Source organism: Dermacentor albipictus, chromosome 7, assembly GCF_038994185.2.
Source record: "Dermacentor albipictus isolate Rhodes 1998 colony chromosome 7, USDA_Dalb.pri_finalv2, whole genome shotgun sequence".
Lineage (NCBI taxonomy): Eukaryota > Metazoa > Arthropoda > Arachnida > Ixodida > Ixodidae > Dermacentor > Dermacentor albipictus.
Genome location: NC_091827.1, coordinates 71,136,430 through 71,159,595, shown reverse-complemented (window position 1 = coordinate 71,159,595; position 23,166 = coordinate 71,136,430). Strand labels below are relative to the sequence as shown.

General features: G+C 45.7%; 2 protein-coding genes across 4 annotated transcripts in view; one reads left to right on the top strand and one right to left on the bottom strand.

Annotated features, from left to right (window-relative positions):
• The first annotated feature begins 6,159 nt into the window (after positions 1–6,159).
• UGP (UDP-glucose pyrophosphorylase) overlaps positions 6,160–23,166 on the top strand; it is a 63,181-nt gene continuing 46,174 nt past the window's right edge. The window contains exons 1-2 of one of the 3 annotated variants that reach the window (XM_065453616.1): positions 6,160–6,314; positions 6,779–6,832. In XM_065453616.1, coding sequence (XP_065309688.1) covers positions 6,279–6,314; positions 6,779–6,832 — 90 coding nt within the window. In that variant the 5' untranslated portion in view covers positions 6,160–6,278. Of the gene's footprint in view, positions 6,315–6,778; positions 6,833–21,399; positions 21,577–22,215; positions 22,339–23,166 lie in introns of those variants that run through there. The other 2 variants (XM_065453615.1, XM_065453622.1) reach the window with 2 other exon arrangements.
• Positions 6,838–23,022, bottom strand: LOC135919743 (uncharacterized). The gene is made up of 4 exons (XM_065453623.1): positions 22,168–23,022; positions 20,811–20,936; positions 12,646–12,800; positions 6,838–9,645 (listed from the first exon to the last, which is right to left on the bottom strand). The coding sequence occupies exons 1-4, from the start codon at positions 22,529–22,531 to the stop codon at positions 9,487–9,489; spliced, it is 804 nt and encodes a 267-aa protein (XP_065309695.1). The 5' UTR covers positions 22,532–23,022; the 3' UTR covers positions 6,838–9,486.

Here is a 23,166-nt window from a genome sequence, read left to right as displayed (position 1 = left end):
TGCTGTTTTCGCGAGTCCAGCAACGTTCACTTTGCAGGAAACGGGTGGAACACTTTGCTTTTGCGACGAGTTTCGGGAGCTTGCTGGTAAATGGATGACAGGCTTTCAGTGGAAGCAAACAAAGATGAATTGAAGGGCACATGGGAGACCAGGACCAAGAAAGCTTAAATCCTAAACGATGGAGGTGCTGGTCACTGTGGAAAAGCGATTTAATGTAGTTTCAAGTCACTGGAAGAGAATGGCTGGACAGTTAGTTCCCTAGCTTATGTTTGTCTAGTCAGATAGTCCCTCACACTTCTTTTTTTCCTTGTTCCACTAAAGGCAAGTGTTGTCGAGCCTGATAACTCCTCGCTTTGCTGCTGCCAATAACGCAGACATCGGCAACGAAAGCTGTGAGCATTTTCTTTATAAATTTCTGTCTGCATTTAACTTGGGACATGTGCATCCGACTGGGGTTTCTGAATGCTCTGTATTTATTTTACGATGTAGATCTGTATGCGTGTGTGTGCCTTTCTTTTTTAACAAGCCTACGCCGTCAGTCCTGCAAGGACGGCCTGAAGCTGTTGGAAGCACATGTACCGTGTGAGAGTTTGACCTGGAAGCACTCTCATTCTATCCTTGTGTGGGTTTCTCAAGTTTCACGGGCTGCGCGAGTAATTGCCATCGTTTGTTTGGTGAAAGCAGCGACATATAATCCCGCTCGCCTTTATTGTCGAAGCTTACTCTTTTAAACATTCCAACTGGCTGAAGCGCGGGCACTCCCTTCAGTTTCTGTGCTCGATTGCCTCGAGAGGTTTGGGGAAGGGCCGAGCGTAAGCAATGTAACGTGTGCAATAACGTAGAGACTCACTCTTGGGGGTGTTTGTGGCGCTGCCGCATGTGCCACAGTTTTCTAGACCACTGAGCAACTTGGTGCACTTTTTGTCCTGACTAAAGGACAATGTGCTGGAGTTGGGAGGGAGAAAAAAAAAATGTTGCCTTGGAGTTTTAGGAGCTCAACATCTTTAGTGTAGTTACAAAAGCATGGCGTCTGTAAGAGGGGACGGAAAAATGAAAAGGAAGAAAAAAAAAAGCAGTGCAAATTTCGCTATGTGCATGCTTTGCCTAGCAGTAGCTTTTGCCGCTGCAGAATGACAGGAAGGCTTCTGCAGCCAAAGTGATGCAGCATCATGAAGGCTCTTGCAAGACTGCTTGCCAGCGCAGATTAGCCATTGCGTCGGCCAGTTTAGCTCTGAAGCTAGCTGTTGTTAATCCATCCAAGCATGATTTGACTGCGCATCTAAGAAGCTCCTAAAGCCTTCCATGACAGACATGTAAAGCTGTGCAAGGCCAATACAATCAGGAACTCGGCTCTAGGTTCTTGGTTATGAAAACGGTGCTGGAGACCCTTTCAGGAGTCTTCACAAAAGTGAATGATAAAGGACACTGCTACAAAATATTAAACCAGAGGCAAATTTAAACATTCGCTGAATTGCAAGAGGAAGAAATAAGAAAAACCTGCAACTTCTGTAGATCCTATCCACGTGAAAAGAGGCCAAGTATGCAAAAAAAACATGCATGATTTGTAAAGTCTCGCTGTTTCTGCTATGGTTGCTGTTTTGGGTGTGGAAATTCGAAAGGGAAAGCTTCGCCATAACAAGCACCTGGGCTTTTCCTTTCTCCTGTTATACACCGTCTCCCTGCAGAACAAGTGTCGAGAAAGTTAAGAAAAGCATATTCTACCAGTTTTGTCCGACATTCCACCAGCGTCCGTTTGAAAGCACAATTCTCGAATCTGGGGGCAGACATTTCGCAAATATTCGAGACTGCAAACGTTGCCGAACACTGCTTTTGCAAGAGAACCTTCCTGGTGTCTGCGCGCTATGAATTCCTTGCATTAATTTCGTTCTAAGCGCACTCGTTTAGCGTGAAGGTGCACGTCGCTCCCACCCCTCCTGCACATGCGCACACACACACACATTGCATTTACACATGGCCGAGCACATGTTTACACGAGGTGTCTCTAACCAATGTACTACAGCCGCTGCACAACAACTTTGGTTGTGATCGATAGTGTGCCTCCTTTACTGTGATTTGGTTTTCGGCTCGTGTAAACCACAATGTCGTGTATCTTCCTTTTTTTTTCCCCTTCAAGTTCATGTATCGTCGAATGATGTTTGGCGGGTGTGCTCTTTGAGTGTTATGTTCTCGGTACTTGGGTACAAGAAGCAGTCATTGTTAAGGCTACCAGTGTTATTTTCGAGCCTCTCGTCAACACGCGTACACACTTTAATATATACATATTATATATACAACAGACATTAAATATATATATATAGGTAGCAGCTGACATTCTGTATATAAGATTTATCTTTTAATAAAATGATGCAGCAGTTCAGAAATACTGGTTGGCCGGTTGTCTTTGATCTTTGTGTCGCACTGCTTTTGTCCGGACATGTCTGTGCTAGCGCAGAACACTTGGTGTTGCAAAAGGCAAACGCTTATTGGTATGGGTTGGGTGAATGTTAATAGTTTTTGAATAACAAATTGAATAGTCGCTGTTCGTAGCTACAGATATTTTTTGAATAGTTTTTAAATATTTCAGAACGTCAACTGTGCCCAATTAAACAAAACACTGGAACAAAAGTAGGGTAAATTTCACCCTTGCAGGCATATGATAGTCGTAAAACATGAGAACTTGCATAACAGAACAGGCTTTGTCGCTTAGGTAGCCATACCTTACAGGCGATAGAGCGATCATTCGCATTCTCTGAAGAGTCCTGTGTATGCAATGTTACGTCTCTACAACACAAAGGCGTTAATAAGACGTTTGCAACGAGGCAAACCCCCACCCATCCATTGGTGCCTATCCAGACGTCAATGCAGTGTGGACATTGACTGGTGACGGGTCCACAAAAGGTCACTGCCCCCTTCACGACCTGACACCCTGAACTAATGATGAGGGGGGGGACAACATCAAGTGCTACCGAACAACGACGGCGACCTTGGATTTACAGGTTGCTATCCTGCCACATATACCATACCATCGTGCTTTGGAGGCGGGGTTATTGCAGAGCGTTGCGATAGCATGGGCATGGTATCGGAATGGATTTGAGGATTGTGATTTGCTGCTAGACAGTCTTCAGATTCCCTAGTCGACTCGCCTGGGAAGATAACGGCATTGAAAGCGGAGAGTTTCATGCAGTAGGGACAGACGGCGCTGATGTGAAATCGGGACGTTTAACTTGCTCCTGCATGGAGTGGGCTTCCGTAGCTGGAGCCGTGTAACTAAGCCAATAAACCATTTTTTTCCTTCATTCCTACTACCAGACATATTTGTCGATGGGCTTGGTGGATTCCTTGCCCTAATGCCACCTTAAGCTGCAACAACGAAGAAACTGCTTGTTTGTTCCTAATGCCTAATTTGAGCTTTTAGTGATTGCTTCATGGCTGGCTATGTAACGATTACTAGTGGGGTAGTCTGGTACTTTTTGCCACTTGGTATTGTGCAAGACACTCCTGGAGAGATGAAAGAAGAAAACATTGTATTTCAGCTCCTTGGTGCAGTGTTGACTCATGATTGTGGTTGGTCCGCTTCTAGTAGACTTGCACACGTTTCAACAAAAAAGGTAACTGATTACAATTCAAGTACTTCAGCAAAAATTTTACCCATTGCAACACCGATTACTGCCTCACGAAAGTAATTGAGGAATTACTAAAAATGCAATTGATTACTCCTGCGTCACTTACCTGCCAACCCTTAACATTGCACAAGACATGTTAAATAGAACAAGCCGACGTGACTCCTTCACTGCTTCCTCTGGAGCGCTTCACACATTGTCTCCATTCAATAACACTTGCTTTTCAAAATTTTCACCAGTAGTATTGCCTCTTGTGAAGCCATCAGCAATAGCACTGAAAAGTTTATGGATGTGCACACTGGAGGAGCGGGCAATGTTATAATGAACACCTTGCACATAAGATTTTGGTTACTCAATGGTGCGATGCTTGCAGCTGGGTCTTCAACAAAGCGTAGCTTTTCATTGTTGCTGGGACTCTGAAAAGGCATTGTCGATTGGGCCAGTGAAAACCTGAAGTATCGCACGTCTGCAATTACCTGCCATCAACGTCCGAAGTTGCTATCAAGCCATGGGAGTGCCAGTTCGATACGTCGGCCAAAATCTGGCAGAGCTGAAGATACTTAATGAGCAGATACGTTTGTCGGTCTGAACATGCTCATCCACGGAACTGCTGCACGGCGCAGTACTGTGTCCGTGCTCAAAGCTGTGTTGCCTGTTGCAGTTTTTCCTTAGTGGAGTAGCTGGTTATGTGAAAAAAAAGTTGTGAAATATAGCGAGTGTTACAGGGGTAGAAAGAGTAATTGATAAATTACAAAGCTGGCCAAACATTTATTGATTACGAGTAGTTTATTAGAAGACATTTGTTATGTACAAGTCTGGCTTCTAGTTTGGCGAGCCCAAAGGCTTTGGTAAACTGTCAACACAGCCACATTCGCTGGTATTGGGTATAAATACCCCAAGTAAAATTGAAGTGCATTGCTGGAACTGTGTCCATTAACTATTGTGCTTAAAGGTATGTGCAGACGCCTAAAACGCATGACAGTGGAATTGCACCTGCATTGTAGGATCTCGCTATACTCATCTTGCTAGCCATTTGCAGCACTGCCGAAGGTATGAGGATAAAAAGCCCTTGGGCGTAACTGTGTGCATAATTATTGACGGAGTTAAGTTTTTGCTTGGTATGCAAAAAGCAAGCAAGCAATACGCGACGTATGTGAAGACCTTTGCGCATACATTACTGTGTCGGTGCAGAGGCACTGCAGCATGGATGAACACATTCTGAGGGACATTTGGCCGTCCTATTGGCTAAGGAATCCTTCAGCTTCCACAGTGCCGCAAACGACTTGCAAGATGGTGTTGGATGGACCCCCGTTAGCAGTGCAAGGTGTGTGTTTGTGGAGGGGAGTTTTCGTCTCATACATATATGGGCAAAAGTAACAGATAAAGTCATTCGAACATTTAGCCAATTCGACCGGCTGTTAAGCCTGTGTGTTTAAGAGGCAGAGAATTAACACAGACTGTTCTAGTGGTGTCATTGTGTGGAACTGTGAGCTAGCCTAATTTCGACGTTGTGAAAATCGGCTGTATTTGGAAAAATTGCCCTGTAAAAGAATAATTTACTCTTCCTGTTTCATGAGCGTTTGCGGCCGATGGTACTTTCACTACTGGGCGTTAAACACGATAGTTCGTGAACACTTGTCCGTTGTCAGCGCTGTTCGCCGTAGGAGAAACTGATTCGTGGAGTACCATCAGTCGACCTGAGCAGGACGACTTGTGCCACTGATGTTTTGATGGTACGGTATACAGCATTATTAAAATGTAAAACCTCGGCCCTTCCATGCCGTTCTTTTCCGCATCGGTCGAAGGTCTTGTAGCGACGAATCCCATGTCACAGGACCACCATTCTGGCCACGCTCAAATTGCGCAAGATGAATGTACTTTGCGAATTGCTGCGAGTTGCATCCTCGTTTTCTGGCCCTCTCGTCCAGCAAAAGACAACTCGAAAGCTTCAAGCATTACAGCTAAATAAAATTTAGACAATAATGTACTCCACGAATCGGCTTCTGCGACGGCAAACAGCGCTGACAACGTACAAGTGTTCACGAACTATCGTGTCCATCGCCGAGTAGTGAAAGTAACGTCGGCCGCAAATGCTCGGAGTCCTTCGCGCTTTCAGGTGCGTCGGATTCGGCTGCACCACCAGAACCAGTTTACGAAGTGCTGCACCCCGCCGTTCGTTTCGAAAGGTGTTCATGTTCATGCAGCAGCGCTAACGCACGTCTGAAGTGTCCACGCATGGTGTGTGTTTATGTCCCAGTAGCCTATCATGCCTGCAGTGGCCTCTCAAACATGCGCATTCCGTGCACGTTAGTCGGGCATAATACAGTTAGTTCTTTATTCTGTGATAACACAACGTCTGCACCTTAGCATTTGTTTCGTGTGCCGCGCTGTGCCTGCAACCGCCGTGAACTGGTGCAGTCGCGTAGGGGGGAATTGTGGCCTCCGAGAAGGTAAACGCGCCTGTTTGGATCTCGGAGGCCACAAATGTAGCAAAGGTAGCTCCTGCTGGTTTCGCAAACGGCCGCATTTGTCCTCACGATCGCTATTAGCGCAGCCGGTTTTGGAATGCGCGCCTTTGTAGCCGGCATCTCGACGGTAAACATTTTCGCACTTCGGAGGACACCTGTTGCGTTGCACGTAGTGTTTAATCATTTCTGAATGCTGCCGCGAACTCGAAATTTCATCGAAAACATGGTAAGTGGCCGAACAACGTTTTCACATCCTCGGAACCACATTTACTTTAGCCCCAAATCGTCTGCGCGTGGCAGACACCCGCATGCGTTTATTGTTTTCTATTTTGCGAGCCAGCTTTTGACAGTTCTTGGGCGAGTAATGATCTAACTTTTCAGATCACTACTCGGCGATCGTAATTCGCTCATCTCGCATTCCGTGCGTCTTTATCCGCGTGTATCCTTCCTTCACTTTATTATTATTATTATTTTTTTAACCGCGCTCGCTGAGAAAGGCGCGACACTTTGCCCGTTTACCTGAAAGCTTCTCGCCGGTGATGTTTGCCACGTTCGTATCGGTGTTTGTTTCAGTTTGTTTCAGTTTGTTTGATACTCTTGATTGCTTCCTGCATATATTTAGTATACAGCTCCGTGGTGAGGGTCTTTTCCGTGTTGTACACTTGAAACATGTTTTTACCTCGCTTCCAGAACGGACTCCCCATTTCTCTCGGCTGTCGTGGAGATGCAAGCACCCGAGACAAGGCAAGTAAACTGTGTCGTAGTTTATTTGTTCGTCCAAAAAATACTCGTCGTGCACAATTCCAGACTGCCGAAAGACGAAGGAGAAAAAAAATGAGCAGAAAAGAGGACAAATACGTGACTCGCGACTCGTAGTCGCCGAAATCGGTAACCCGTGCTGCGATATTCAGTGCACGGAACTGCATCACGGAATGTCGTACGCTCAATGCAAAGGCACAGTTATTATCACCCGGGGAAGACAGTTAAGCTTTGCTTGGCGAATATACGTCCTCGATTACCGCGAATTCCCGTTCCAGCTAGATAAGTATATATATATGCGTTGCAGTTGACAGCCAACGAAACCAAAAAGTAGTCCCGAGTGAGCTTCCACTTGCCAAAACCGTGTGGCCACCTCAAACGGCTTGTCAACTGCAGCTTGTACAATTCCCACCTAATTCCTGTGTGTGTGCACGTTTAATTACTACATGTGTGGTTAACGTCTTTGACTCCCATTTGCACTGAAGCTTGCATAAAGGGCAATGACAGCACAGCAAGATGACACTGAAGTGGCCAATAAAACGCCGTGGAAATGGTGATTTGCATTTCAGCATGCTGATCCTGCTTTAATGAGTCATTTCATACCGTAACCGCACTTTCAGCGCAAAGACAAAAGACAGATTTGAAATTTAATTCCAGCTAGCATGCCGTCTTCGAGCCTTCTTTGAACATGTGCTTTGATTTCTTTAGCAGCAACAGTGACTCAGGAGTGTTTTCACTGGCAGAAAACTGAGCTTGACTGTAGAACTCCCGTTAGTAGGCTGGTGAAAAATATGGCAGCGTACATAAGCTAAGTTTATCAAAGGTACCTTATCTCTATTGGGTGTCGTATAGGTGAGCTGCGCATTTGGAAACCGACAGGCAAGAAGATTGAAGTCCATGTTGACACCCTATTTATTGTTCGACATTTCGGATAACTATCATTCCAAACGAACTTTTGGAAACAAGGCCTATTAAACTTGCCTGCATCGAAAATTCATGCGTGTAGTTTTTTTTTTTGTCTGCAATGAATGTGACGGCAGTCTTACTACATCCTAGTGACGTCACGCTCTGGGACTTGTTTATATGCAAGACTTGCGGTGCTTAGAATCAAAAAGCTTTGTGTGAACGTATGTGCAAAAAGTAGCCGTGCCTTTGTTTTACCCCATTGGGGACTTTTAACTCACTTCTGCCCCTCGGTAAATCCTGGCAGTGAAGTTAGTCAAAAGCTTGGGCTTGTGCAGCGCACACGTTTGTACACTGCGGTCGCCATTTATCTAGGAGACTGGTGTAAGGGATAAGTGCATTTGCACACACACGTGGCTCTTTAAGTATATATATAAAAAAATTCCTTTGACTAACTACTAGAGTATACAGTAGTGGTAGGCAAGGTATTATGGCATTCTGGCAGTGATGCGCTTAGCTTGCGACAACCACTCCCTCGAACCGGGAGCCCGTGCAGAAAACGACATCGTACTCCTCGTCGGCTTCTGAATAGTACTGATGAGATGGTGCTTTCTGGAATGTTTGGCATAGTTCTGGTTGCGTCCACTCCTTGACGTGTGTCATTGGTGTCATGAAATTGCACGAGATGTGCCCTTGAAGCAACACACGTCTTATCTCAACTGCGGTTTATGTGAGCATGAATGGAACCAAACATGTCGCACTGCATCTCTTCACCTCTACCTGGAGTAAGGTGCAGTAAAAAATACTGCATGCTTGTGCTGTGCCCATCACCAAAGTGCGATATTGGACAGAGCTTGGTTTCTTGTGTGAACCCCCATGGAACCGTTGCAGCCTACTTAACAGCATCTTTTTTTTTTCTGATGTACACCCACCACAGATAAACCAGAACAAGGCCATATGTTGTCGGTGCTCCAAGCTTAGCAATTTGACATAAAATGTGGTGTTTTAGGTCATTAAAACCTTCAACATGCACAGCAGGTGAATTTCCATTTGCTTCATATGAAGGCTGATTACCTACAATGCGGCCTATGGCAATCCTTTAAGTAACCTGCACTGTAGAACATAGGTAGATCAGCTTTGTGACAGTTTTTTCAACAGTTATATTTGTTACCTCAGTAGAACCCTTGCACTATTAAATTAACTTGTTCACTGTCCGCTGACATCATCACAGGTATGAGACCAGTTCCAGAGACTCCAATTCCAGATCTAGAGGCTGCTCTAAGAGATGAAAGCATGTATATGAGAACCCTGTTGTGAGAGAAATCTGTGCGTCGCCTAAGTGTGGTTGCTTGGCTTTGTCTAACACCTGGGACTAGTACCTGAGAACTGAACGGCTATCCTGGTTGCCAGATAGCTTTCTGTGGCAAAGTTGCATAATACCATGACCACAGCTCCATAACTCTCCCTGATATGTGTGGTAGATGCAAGCCCAAGAGGCAAGCATGCTTGACATGTGCGTGAGTTATCTGCATAGTTGGTTACTGAGCTGCCCCAATAGGCACTCTACTCGACTGCCAGAAGGTCTGAAGGGCGTGGGTACCGCTCAACCAGTCTGGCTAGCTGACTTAAGGGCCCCACAGGGATATGGCAGTTGTTGTGCATCTTTGGCTTAGCAGACAGCATGCACGGCTGCATGCCATCCCTTGACTATCGCATGGCTGCTGGAGAAAGCGACCTCATCGGTACTGTTCTCTGTACTCCGAGATCCAGAGGCGCCGGTCCTTGGGGGGCGCCGAGTGTGGACGGGCTGACCGGAAGGTTTTGCGCTGCATTGGAGGTGGCGGAGTTGGTGACCGCTGCCGTGTTCTCGCAGCAGCCAGGGCCGAGGGATACACCTGCGATGGTGTGCGAAAGGAGTGTTCGGACACAATGAGCAGCTGAAGAATGTGTGTGTGTGGCCTAATTTTTTTTTTATTGAAATGACAATAAAAGAAAGAGATTTGGTCAAACTATAGTGCTGATGGCTACTCCGTTTTGCGTAAGAGTAAAAATAATAAATATGCTGCGAGATAAAAAGAAAGGTTCTGGGTTTGTAAAATGTAGAGTAGGGTTAGCTAAGGAGAGTAAACGAAGTCTCTATATATACTATACTCAGTTTGATACATTACAGGCAACGCTGCAGGCACTAAGCAAGTAGTGCGTTTATAGAGACCTCCCTTCATGCCTTTCACAGGGCAGTTGTTTTTGATCTGTAACATTTTCTACCGATGATCTACTTCATGTGTCACAACTACAACTTGTGGGCGCAAGTTTACGTCAAGTGACGCATTGTGCACATTGGTGCTACCTGTAGAGGCAACACACTATGTTTTAGTTTAGAGCACAAGTGATGCCCCAGCCACAGAAACATGTCACTGTACCTGTTCGGTGACAAACAGGTTCAGATCTCCTGCCCATGTCGTGCAGAAAATGCGTCATATTTTGCGACATAAAGTAATGAGCCATAAATGTGCGTCAACTTGCATGGCACATACCTACATAACTCTTTCACATGTGAGCAGTGAAAGAAGCCTCTGTAGCCTTTGCAGCGTTACACTATACTGAGTCCCAACATATACTACACGTACATTGAAAAGATGAAAATGCATACAGATGAAGAAAACACGTAGATCACATAACACACCAATAGAGATACAACAGTCAAAGATGGGCTTCATCATACTATATGCACAAAGGTGAGAAAGACACATATGTACCAGGCAATAAACGCAAGTAGATGCAAATGGTGGGAGCAGGGCGCGCTTGGATAACTCTGCCCAGCACGGCACATATTACGCGTTTAGTATGCCTGGGTGTTCAAAGCAAGTCATACATTTGCACATGTAACCTGCCTCTGGAAATATTGGGCACAAGGGGCAGCCACAAGTCCAGGTTTTGAGTGTCACAGCCAATTTTTTGCAAATGCTGCCTGTTCAATGTGCAACCTTGTGACCACCACGCATTTTCTAGTGTTGTGGTTCTGCCTTTAATTAAGGCAAAGTGAAATGAGTGAACTGGATTTGTGAGCCTGGTAATGGCAATTGTGGTGAAAGTGCACAAGTGTCTGAACTCTCGTGCAAACGAGTTGGGGGGTCTGTTGCTCGCTCATTCGTTCGCCCATTTGGGCGATTCGCTTACGTTGACAATTTCATCGTTGATGACTTCTGCACACTTTTTTTTTCACTTCACTTCTTTTCCCAATACTAAATCCTTACAAGCCTCAGAATGGCCTATATAATTTAAAATGATGCAGTTAAAATTCGATCTAACGAATTTTACGAAGTTCCCGAACTAACAAAGAAATTTCCATTCCCCGGCAAGTAGCCATAAGGTTCAATGTTGTCATCAACCCAAATTAACGAAATGAGCTTGCATTAAACCCGAGTTAACGAAGCTTTGCCAGAAGTAAATGAGTAAAAAAAGCTGCGATTTCTTTCTCATTGTGGTGCAGATGGACTTTTCTTCGAGCGTGTGCTCTAACGCTATCGCGTTAAAACATTTAGACCCCCTAATCATGGCCCTAGCTTTATTTTGATGAGGCTTCGCACTGCACCCATGCATGAAAAAACAGACTCTGCAGTCGCTAGTGTTCTGACGTACAAGACGGCGCCAGCGGCAACGAGATTTTGCCCCCATCGCAGACTTTTTACATGCGCAGACGTGGGTTAGCGGCAAGTACAATGCTGCGGTACCTTTTGGGTACTGCTATGTCGCAATTTTAGTTTCTGAAGGACCAAAAAATCGCTAACTCAATTTCCCAAACTTTCCAATTTGATGAAGTAATTCGAGCATGGTCACCACTTCGTTAAATCCAGTTTTAACTGTACTTGCGTCTACGAACCAGTTTCGGTAACGAGGAGCTGGATGTGTCGTGATACGCTGGCTTGCACCATTTCTGCGATCACTGCAGCTGTCAAACAGGATCACAGTGTTCTTGTTTATTTTTTTATTGAGCAACATCATCACACTTCGCTTTACTGCTCCACGACACTGCTCTCTGTTATGACGTCAAGATAGTGCCGACAGCTCCATGTCCCAAATTTTGGGATTACCTTTAGCATATAAATTTATATAGCTTCTCTCTCATAATTGCTAAGTGTTATCTGTCTATATGCAAGAACTCAAAAAGAAATGCGAGTCTGTACTCCTTTAACTGCCTTGATAGAGTGGCTTTACGGCAGTGCACTCTGCATCGCTGTAAAGCGACACTGCAAGGCAAAATTTATGTGTGACACTCGCCCCCACTTGGTACCTGAAATGTGCACAATAACATGGGACACTGATACTGTTACGAATTCTTCAGAAGTTCATATTCTTGCAGTGAATGTTGCAAAGACTAGGGAAAAAAAAACAAGTAAAAAAGAAAGCTTTCATGGGAAGTTTGTGCACACTCGCAACTAAACGAAGTATAACAGACAATATAAAGCCAGAGAAAGCATAGGGGAAGTGTAATTATCATGTTCAGTTGAAATGTTAGGAATAATAAGGTAAAGGAACACGAAAGTGGATAGAAAGACAACTTGCCACATTGGGAGCTGAACTCGCATCTTTATTATGCCTCCAATGCTTTATAAATTAAGCTACTGTGTCAGCCATTATCCGTTCCATTTTCTTGGGTATTTCTGTTTATTTACTGGAACGCTTCCACTAGTCCGCTCCATCTTTCTTAACACAGCATCACTTATCCTAGATACATTGGGGCACATAATAATGTTGACAAGCGTGTTAGTACTTTGTCATATTGTGGGCTCGTTCAGTTTTCGGTGACGACCATGACGAGGTTAAGCATACAGACACACAAACTTCCTGCGATATTTCGCACAAACTACAAACGCTCGATAGGAGTTAACGCTCACCTCATTGGTCGAGGCAGCCACGTTGAACGTCTGTTTTGTCCCTATCGTGTCGACTTCGTCTGCCCAGCCAAAGTTTTCAAAGGGGGCGCCCCACAGGGCAAAGCAGTGTCGACAGTGTTCTGGTTCTTTCCTGGGACTTCCGCGGTATCTGCTACCTGGAGAGCAGCAGAACAGGAAACATGAGGTCGTTGTGCTTGGCTCTAACGGGGATTCTTGACACGGAACGGGAAGGACAACAGGCATACAAGGGTGGGCGAATACTAAAGCTTGAGACCCAATCGAATAGCGCCAGAAGCGATTCAGATCTAAAATACTTTTAAAATAGTGAACAGACCGTTTTGACAACTGAAGCAGAGCAATGTCCACATCCTAGTATTCATAACATTAGCAAGCTTCAGTCCTTAACTTGGACTCTACACTCTTTAGCAAATGTACACCCTTTGTGGTGTATAGTTGCCACACAACAATAATCGTCATCTGTTTTGCTCGCATTTCCTTACTTGAAAACACTGCACTCGCTAGTTTCTTGTCGAAAATGCTCTGTCATGCTGATAACGGGCATGCCGTTCGAGGCTTGGAAGTGCCGGGCTCGCCGCATTAAAGAAAGGAAATGCGTACAAGAAAGATGACGTTTATTGTTGTGTGGCAAAAGGGTGTAATTTTGGCTTATGAGTGTACGAAGCGTTGTTTGCGATGTTCATAAAGCATTATGAACAAATAAGCATTTTGTTTGCATTCTTGGGACTACTCATTGAGTGTGAATGATTGCTGTAAGCTGCTAAAGTCTGGCTCCCTAAGCTATGTAGCGTGCTCCAATACGAAAGTTCTCATGTTTTCTGCCTACACTATGCCTGCAGGACACCTGTACTGCTGCTCCAAGTTAGTCCAAATAGCGTGCTGCGAGTGCCACCATGCAAAAGAAGACGCAAGAGCTGATGCGTCTCCTCTAGAGAAAGGCTTTCGGGGGTTGCTCTCAAGCTTGAAAGGGATACTGTACTCGCTGAAATAGCTATAAGCTACCACATACAGGCAAGAACGAGAAGAAAGGGGGTTAACCGAGGTGCCAGGCACGTACCCAAGGGAAGGCCCGGGGGGGCCCGGGGGGGGGGGGCCCGGCCCCCCCCCCCGAAATCAAGCGGCATACCCCCCCCCCCCCACCCACGCCACCACTCCTCACACATTGCTCATGGTTATATTGCGCTCAGTTTTACACAGACGATATTAAGAAAGGACATATATATATATGTCCTTGTATATATATATATATATGTCCTTGTATATAAGCGCGTTATTTAACATTATTAAACAGTTGGAAGTTTGCGCTACGTCCGTCCACGTCCTGTCCTTTTTTAATATCGTCTGCGTAAAACTGAGCGCAATATAACCATGAACGTTCACCAACTAGCCCCCTTCATTGCTTTACTAAATCTCACACATTCCTATAGCGTCGCCAGATCCATGTTGAGACTTGGCAGCTGTTCATCGGTCAGCATTATGCTGCCTTTTTCACTCCTTTTAGATGGCTGTAGTTATCGGCATCTCTTGTAATGTGAAAGACAGTTTTCTCATAGATTCCGCACCCGCGCAATTAAATTGAGATGCGTTCAGTTGTCACCATCTATTAAACCGTCACGCGCATAGCTGTTGCTTTTGTTAGTTCAACCTTCTTTGTTTAGGCTGGTCCTGAGACCAGGAGAGGGATGCGGCTGTTACTCACCTGGTCTGTACTCTCATGGAACGAATTGCGGCCGGAAAAAACGCCAATTGCGTTTAACTTTTCCCTTTGCTTCATTATTTCCTTGAGTTACGGCTCGCCGCGACGCTGGCAGATGCCCGGAACCATATACACGTAATATGGGTTAGATAAGGTGGGAAATAAAATAACGTGAAAGAGCGTCCATAATGAAAATCTGCAATAACCCTTAAACCCATAAGCAAGATGACTGTCGCCCGTTACCTCGTCTGTTTTTCCCTAATTGTATAGCACTTTTCGCGCAAAATTGGAAACTGGAAACAAAAATCACAAGGAGTTGAGAAATTAAGCGATCTACTAAGGGAAAGAGCCAAGGCAACAACCAAACTGCAAGCAAAAGCGAATAATAAAATGTTAACCGTTGTTTATGAGAATATTTATGGATCAACATCTTTTTATTTAAAAAGGAAGTAGAGAAAACGCCGCCGGAAGTGGAGAATAATTACTTGCTTTGGATGACGCTTCTACAGTTATCGGTCGAACCGCCTCAAGTAGCCACTTCTCTGCTGTGCTTATGTGGGTGTTTTTCTAACCTTTTGCGGTGAGCGCAGTACGTCTAGAATCGCAGAGTCCTGCGCTCTACGTGGTTGTATGGGACTGGGGGCAGCTAAGCGTTACGCAATTCGCGGAACTGTCAAAACTGATCTACAAGGCAAAAATAACTGATATTCGAAACTATAACTTGAGAGAGACTCGAGAAGCCGTTAAAAAAATGAACGCAGCCTGAAATCAGTAAAAAAGAAAACCTGGCATAGGACAAACCATGATGTATGCACTAAAAGATAAGAAGGATAATATCATAAGCAATCTCGAAGATATAGTAAAAGGAGCGGAAAAATTCTAAGCTGACCTGTATACAGTACCCAGAGGAGTCACGATACGTCACTTAGAAACAGTAATGAACAGGATACAGAAACTCTCCTATAACTAGTGATGAGGTCAGAAGGGCCCTGCAAGACATGAAACGATGAAGAGCTGGAGGAGAAGGTGGAATAACAGTCGATTTAATCAAAGATGGAGGAGACATAATGCTTGGAAAACTGGCGGCTCTTTATACGAAGTGTCTATCGACTGCAAGGGTCCCAGAAAGCTGGAAGAATGCAGACATTATACTAATCCACAAAAAAGGAGATGTTAAAGAATTGAAAAATTATAGGACCATTAGCTTGCTCCCAGTATTATATAAGATATTTACCAAAATAATCTCCAATAGAATAAGGGCGACACTGGAGTTTGTCAACCAAGGGAACAGGCTGGCTTCAGGCAGAGATACCTTACAATGGATCACATCCATGTCATCAATCAGGTTATCGCGAAATCTGCAGAGTACAATAAGCCTCTCTATGTGGCTTATATAGATTACGAAAATGCATTTGATTCAGTAGAGATACCAGCAGTCTAGAGGCACTACGTAATCAAGGACTACAGAACGCTTACGTAAAAAGCTTGAAAAATATTGCTACATGCGTGTGGTATTTGTTTGTTTGAACGAGGTGCGTGGGCGCCATCACTCCAGAAAAGAGGAGGAAGAACGAACTGGGCTCGCGCTGTGAATCCAACCGGTCAGCGCTGCAACCGTTGTTGTAAATATAATCTGTAAATAGTTTCTCGTCTTACTGGCTCGTCCTTCGCATAAGAATATATACAGCGGTTCTACAGCTACCTTAATTCTGCACAAGAAAAGCAGGGAGAGACCTACAGGGAAATGGGTCAGACAGGGAGACACAATTTCGCCAAAGCTATTCACTGCGTGCTTAGAAGAATTCAAGCTATTAAACTGGGAAGGCTTAGGAGTAAAGATCGACGGCAATTATCTCAGCAACCTTCGGTTTGCGGATGACATTGTTCTATTCAACAACAATGCAGACGAGTGACAACAAATGATTCGTGACCTTAACAGAGAGAGTGTAAGAGTGGGGTTGAATATTAATATGCAGAAGATGAAGATAATGGTAAATAGCCGGGCAAAGAAACAAGATATCAGGATCGCCAGTCGGCCACTAGAGACTGTGAAGGAGTACGTTTACCTAGGTTAATTAATCACAGGGAACCCTCATCATGAGAAGGAAATTCACAGAAGAATAAAAATAGGTTGGATCGCATACGGCAGACATTGCCAGCTCCTGACTCGAAGCTTACTATTATTATTGAAAAGTAAGGTGTGCAATCAGTGCATTTCGCCAGTGCTGACATATGGGGCAGAGACTTGAGAATAAGTTAAGGACCGCGCAAAGAGCGATCGAACGAAGATTGCTAGACATAACGTTAAGAGAGAGAAAGAGAGCGATTTGGATCAGAGAGCGAACGGGTATAGACAATATTCTAATTGACATCAAGAGGATAAAATGTAGCTGAGCAGGTCATGTAATGCGCCGGTTAGATAACCGTTGGACCAGAAGGGTTACAAAATGGGTACCAAGAGAAGGAAAACGCAATCGAGGACGACAAAACACTAAGTGGAGTGATGAAATTAGGAAATTCGCGGGCGCTAGTTGGAATCGGTTGGCGCAGGACAGGGGTAAATGGAGATCGCAGGGAGATGCCTTCGCCCTGCAGTGGACATAAAACATGATGATGGTGATGATGATTGAGGTGGTGGGCCCCCCCCCCCCCCGAAAAAAAATCCTGTGTACGTGCCTGCGAGGTGCCCAATTTTTATTAATCATATCATGAGATGCCAACAAACAAAGACACCAAGGAAAACATAGGAGAAATGACTTGTGCTTACTAATAGAATTAAAGAAACTATAAATTAATGGCAATGAAAGTGGATAAAAGACTTGCCGCGGGTGGGGCACGATCCCACATATTCGCAATATGCACATCACACGTGTAATGCGTAGACGTGGGATCGTTCTTCACCTGCGGCAAGTTGTTTTTTCATCCACTTTCTTTACCATTAATTTATGATTTCTTTAATTCAATTAGTAAGCACAAGTATTTCGCCTATGTTTTTCTTGGTGTCTTTGTTGGCTTCTCATCACATTACAGGCAAGTGACACTGAAGCCAAGAAAAGTATGGGGGAAACTGATTCTTTTTTTAAAATTGAGCAGTATGGAATTTGTAGGAGAGAGTATATACATAAATATCTACACAAATTTGCCCTTCCCTGCAGTTACTAGACAGCTTCCATTTTTTTTTTTTTCGTTTTGTACACTTTTTATGATCACTTGGCGGAGAGGTATGGGGGAATGATATCCTGCACGTCCATCAAAATGTTGCAGGTGAGGAAAATAAATGAATATGTATGTACAGTTTATTTTCAAAGTACTGGGCAGCAGCCAAAATGGCCTACAAACCCTGCACAATATTTTTCATGACGTTGATAAGTGTTGTCATTGCTGTGCTCACCACACCATGCAAATATTGAGCACTTCAGTTGCACTGACTTTTTTGTACAGTACATTATACATTGTATTAGCTGCCTAGACTGTTGAAATATTGCCATGCATCATCGTCTTAGTTCTGTGCCGGTGGTGGTCTACACCTAATCATCGCTGTTATCGGGCTATCGCTCATCAGGGAACACGCCTGCCGTGTGAAATATTTCTTGCATGTTGTAACCAATTCTATATAGCAGAGGAGCTCATTGTGGTCATTGCAAATTAGTATTGTACGCATTCCCAAATGTACACGAGCACTAGCAATTACTGTGGAATGTACAGGCGCCGACAAAAGTGGTATACTCCATGCAGCGAGAGCCGGAGCAGCGGGACACTGCATTGCGACACCATCTACATTGACACGAGTCAAGCGACATGCGTGCAGATAATGAAGGGCACCCATTGGCTGTCTCGATCCCAGATGCTGCCTGTAGATGGCGTTGTGATGCAGTTTGCCGTTGCTCCGGCTCCTGCTGCGTGGAGTGTACCACTTTTGTCGGCGCCTGTACAACGAAGCATTTATAAAAGTGGACACACTTTTGGTCACTGCGTGCGCCACTATATTATTGCGATTTGAGCGTTGCTTGTCTTTCTGGGAACAAGTCAGCCGAGAACTGAGGTTTAAACAGCGCGAAAAAGACGAGGACACAAGGAAACAAATACCACAGACAAGTGCTGACTGCCAACTGGAAGTTCATTTGAAATTCACCGGACATTTATACCTTTTTCAGCACAGGCATGCGCACACCAGTCTCAAAAACATCTGCAAATCAGCAACATTATAATCTTTCATCCAAAAATTTTATTTCTTTTTCTGACAAGGCAAAAGAGGGAGTGCTTACACATTTATCTCCTTCCTTTCTAATGTGATTTCTGCACTGAGTGCAGGCGCAACGTTATCTATCAGATACCGCTCCAGATGTGGAAAATCTTATATAGGTCAAACAGGACAGTGCTTCAATCAAAGAGCACGTCGGCACAGCAGCAACCTAAACAATGGCTATGGGAGTCATTTAGCCGGACACTGTAACTAGTGTCACTGCACCCCCATGTTTGAAAAGACAAAATTCATAGGGAAAGGGAAATAGTAGAGGCCTTTCACATTAGAAAGGAAGGAGATAAATGGGTAAGCACTCCCTCTCTTTCCTTGTCGGGAAAAGAAATAACATTTTTGGATGAAAGATTACAATGTTGCTGATTTGCAGATGTTTTTGCGATTGGTGTGCGCATGCCTATGCTGAAAAAGGTATAAATGTCCGGTGAATTGCAAATAAACTTCCACTTGGCAGTCAGCGCTTGTCTGTGGTATTTGTTTCCTTGCGTCCTTGTCTTTTTTGCGCTGTTTAAACCTCAGTTCTAAGTATGAACCAACTAGCCCTCATCAAGATCTTACTAAGTTAGCCGCATATGGATGCGAAGAACTTGATTAAAAGGATCCTGAGGATTCTCTGGCCGTTTGAGACATGATGAAACCCTATCATTCCGAGACAATCACTGTTCGACGGTGACATAACATTGTTATTAATAATATAGTTAGCTGAATAAAAAGTTATATTGTTAGCTAAATGTTGTGGTAGTGTTTGGTTTTCACTGCCACTACAACAAACAATATAATCACTGCAAGCAAGGTTAATGTTAATAATTTGTAGACCTGTGATCCCCTCCCCACACACACACACAAACACATGCACACATTTTTTTTTTTTATTCATGTACTAGTTGCTAGATTACACTTTGGGTGACCGGAATGCTACATAAAGTTCAGAATGTATGTTTTTTTTTTTGTCTGTCTGTCTTTGAGCCTGTCAGTCCCAATATCAGTGGCACGATATCTGTGGAAATAGAATGCGCGGGTGTTAGACAATGAGGCATACATTCTCGGGCCATTTGAGACGTGGTGAAACCCTACCATTCCCAGACAATCGCCTGTTTGACGGTGACACAGTATGAGACCTGTACAAGCGGGAATTGTGCTTGAAGCTGATTCACCTGACTTCATTCGAAGCATAGTTAGATAGCACAGTAGTGGCACAAACATTCACCAGTACCGTCAAAAGTTTATGCTTTTGTTACAACGATAGACTTTGTTTTGGTTAACAGTGACAACAGAGCAGCATAGTGTAATGATCCAAGAACTTGGCTTCTAGTGTGACGGAACGTCAAGGGCAAAAACCACTGAACAGTATTTATCTCAGAACTTCTTTTCTTGTTCCATTGGCTTGAAGCTCTTAGATGATTTTCAAGCTAAAGGCATTATAATAATATGCTCTCTCATGTGCCCTTGTGTTATTCTAGCGAGTCAAAAAATGCTGCATTATTGTTTTACGAAAATATCGCAAATATAATTGCATCCCTCCCGCTACAATGCTGTTGAGTGAATGCGGGATTCTGAAATAAATAAATAAAAATATACTTTACTAGTGTAGTTCCTCGAGCTTGACAGGCAGTGTTTATACGGGTCTGCATTTTGGTAATAATTTCGGCCAAAAACTTGCAACGTGATATGAAAATTTGGCAGGTTCTCTGGAAATGTGAAGAGAGCTGTACCAAAACAAAATTCGAGGGTTTCGTTCAAAAAACGTGGTCGCAATCCTTGGTGTCGTATGTTAGTTGATGGAAGACATAAAGCCCGATAGACTTGCAGAGTAGTACGATGTCCCCATATTGTGCACTGTCACTTGCAGCACTGAAAAATGAATTATCTGCCCCTTTTGTACGCCTTTGTGTGTGTGTAGTTTTGCTGTACGTAACGCACACGACAAAACTAGTTGCACTTCTTTGGTCATATGCAAACGAACCCTTGCTAAAGCTGTAAGAAACCTTTGCGCTGTACTCTCCCTTGTCTAACACTGCATTTGCAGCTGTGCTAAACCACTCACATTTGCGTTAGACATGCAAAGCATCTGCTACTTTGAGTATTGTTATAGCACACCTGCACCGCAGCAGTTAGTAGTTGAAAAGCCTCGTACGTGTATCGATGGGCTTGCGGAGCTCGAACACAGACTAATATCGGGCAATTTCGACTCACGAGTTCGTCGTTTGTGGTCCTGAGCGACTCGGGGCAGCCTCATGATGTCGGCCAGCACAGTCTGCACCGCGATATCTCTCTTGGCAGGCCGCGCGGTCTGCGTGACTGCGTGCTTGTCGGGAGGTGCTGCGGAGGAGACAGGACGGCAGTGAATAAATCTGCGAAGGACATCCACTTGTTTTGCTCCTTATCAAATTCGTGTAATTGCACAAGAGAGCACCGATATCGGCCGCTTGCACCGGCACTGGGTGTGGCCTCAGCGTAGATAAGATTCACACACTCGGGGGACTGCCAACACGTTAATTGTGCCCGTTATCGCGTCGGTGACGACGTTGTGGCTAGCAGACGACGGGCGTCTTTCTTTCTTCTTTTGCGGACGACACACTTTTGTCGGGTGACGTCGGAAAGAAGCAAAAAAAAAGGAAGAGCGCCGCTGGGAAAACAATCTCTCGATAGTCGGTCCGACTTCCTCTCTCTCTCCCACTCGTTCATCTCCATCGCATCTTAACGTGTCGCGTACGCTCGAAGGCTTCCGAAAGGGAGGGGAAGACGCGGGGAAAGGGGAAAACTCGCATTTCGATGGCAGCGCGCGTACAGCCAAGCAAGCAAACGTCGGGAGTCCTGGTCCAGTGTCGGTCGGTGTTCGCGGCGTGCGCGCGTGGGAGGCATCATGAACGGCACCGCTGCAGGCATCGTGAGCGTCCCCACGACGCGTTACGGCATCCCCGCCCATGGACGACCGTCCTTCGAGCGCTGGAGCACTACGGTACGTCGACGTGCACGAGCGTCGAATTTTGTTGTCCGCTTTCGAGCTGTTTGTACGAGCACCAATTCGTTAGAGAGAAGTTTTTTTTTCATTTGTTTGGCTTGCTTTCTGTCTTTACGAGCGTGAAGAAGCCGCGATTGCGTTTCTTTTCCCTCTTTTTTTTCTTTTTAACTTGTCCCCTCCTGACTGTCGTACCGCCTTCTCTGCACTTTCGGAGGCCTTGTAGCAGACGACGCCTCCAAGACGACGTGAAGCTTTTTCGGCGCGTCAATTCGTTCTAAGTGCCTGCCAAGGAGGGGTCTTTTAAACGCTCGCGACGTCTTCGATCGCATTGAGGGTGGGTCGTCACAGAATCTTTTACGTCCGACGTCCCGTAGCGCAGTCATGCACCGAGAGCGTTTCGCAGACCACACGCGCGCGCGTTTGGTTGGCTGTAGCGTTCCTTGCAGTTGCGCACATGTGCATACGTGCACCTTTCGCTGGCCGACGCGTTTGAGACTCGTATTAGCTAATAAACTATAGGAGGAGGTTTCGTTCAGCGCCGCCGACACGTGTGCGAGGCCCGAAGTGCGTCTCAATCGGCGCACATACCGAGGGAGCGTGCGTCGATCTTCTCCACCGGTCGACGACGGGGAGCTGCTTGCGGCGACTGCGGCGTCGTGGATTTTCGGTGGCGGCCGTCGTCAACGTCGTCTTCGACGGGCCTTGCCGTGGCAGCAGCCGCGATGAGCTGCAACCGGCGCTGCCTCAGCTTCGTCGGTGGTAAGCCGCACTCCTCGGACTCGGAGTCTCCCACCTCGTAGCCGCTGTCCGCCTCGTCGCCCAGCGGTTCGTGGCCGTACTCGCGCTGGCGCCTCTCGGCGCGGTACAGCGCGTTCTCCAACCACAGGGCGTTGCGTCTGTCGGGCGAGAACCACTTGTAGTTCTTGCGGTACTCGGACTTTCGGAGCACCATGTTGTCGTCGTCGTCTCGGATCGTCGCTGGGTAGCAACGGCACCGCCTCCACACAACACCGCCGCTTTTCACGCTTCCGATTTCACATAGGCCACAATCATCGCTCCGCGCGCGGGAAACACCACCGTACCGTCGTCTGTTCTGCGGCGCGAAGTCACACCTGGCGCCGCGGTGACCGCGTCGCTGCCCCCTCGTTGTGGATCGCTCCCTGTCGACGACGACATACACACGGAGTCGGCGCGGTGTGCCACTCACCAGCACGCACCGCGATGTGCTGTCTGTGTGCGGCGGGGTGGACCCGACGCGAGACGGATGAATTTATCGGGAAAGGGCGTTGTTTTCTCTACACGCTACGCTGGGCACGATCCCGACGGGGCACCGAGCGGCCGCCGCTTTGCACGACGCCGCCTCGGCGTGCATTGATTGCCCGCTTGCTCCGGTTTCCGTTTTGCTCTTTGTTTTCGTCTGCTTTTTCTCGCCGTGCACCGTTATGTCGGGCGATGCAGCGGAGCCGGCCGACGGTCCTGCCGCCGGAGTTGCCGTAATCCGGGATCTATGTTTGTTGTATGAAACTCTATTATCTAAGTGAACCCCAATTCTTCTCTGTTTAGTGGCTCACATTATTGAAAGTTACG

Excerpts from the sequence above, each read along its gene's own strand:
- LOC135919743 (XM_065453623.1), bottom strand. The coding sequence starts at position 22,531 with ATGGTGCTCCGAAAGTCCGAGTACCGCAAGAACTACAAGTGGTTCTCG. Across the intron at positions 12,801-20,810 it reads GGACCACAAACGACGAACTC|GTAGCAGATACCGCGGAAGT; the intron begins GTGAGTCGAAAT and ends GCTGCTCTCCAG. Across the intron at positions 9,646-12,645 it reads TGGCTGCCTCGACCAATGAG|GTGTATCCCTCGGCCCTGGC; the intron begins GTGAGCGTTAAC and ends ACACCATCGCAG.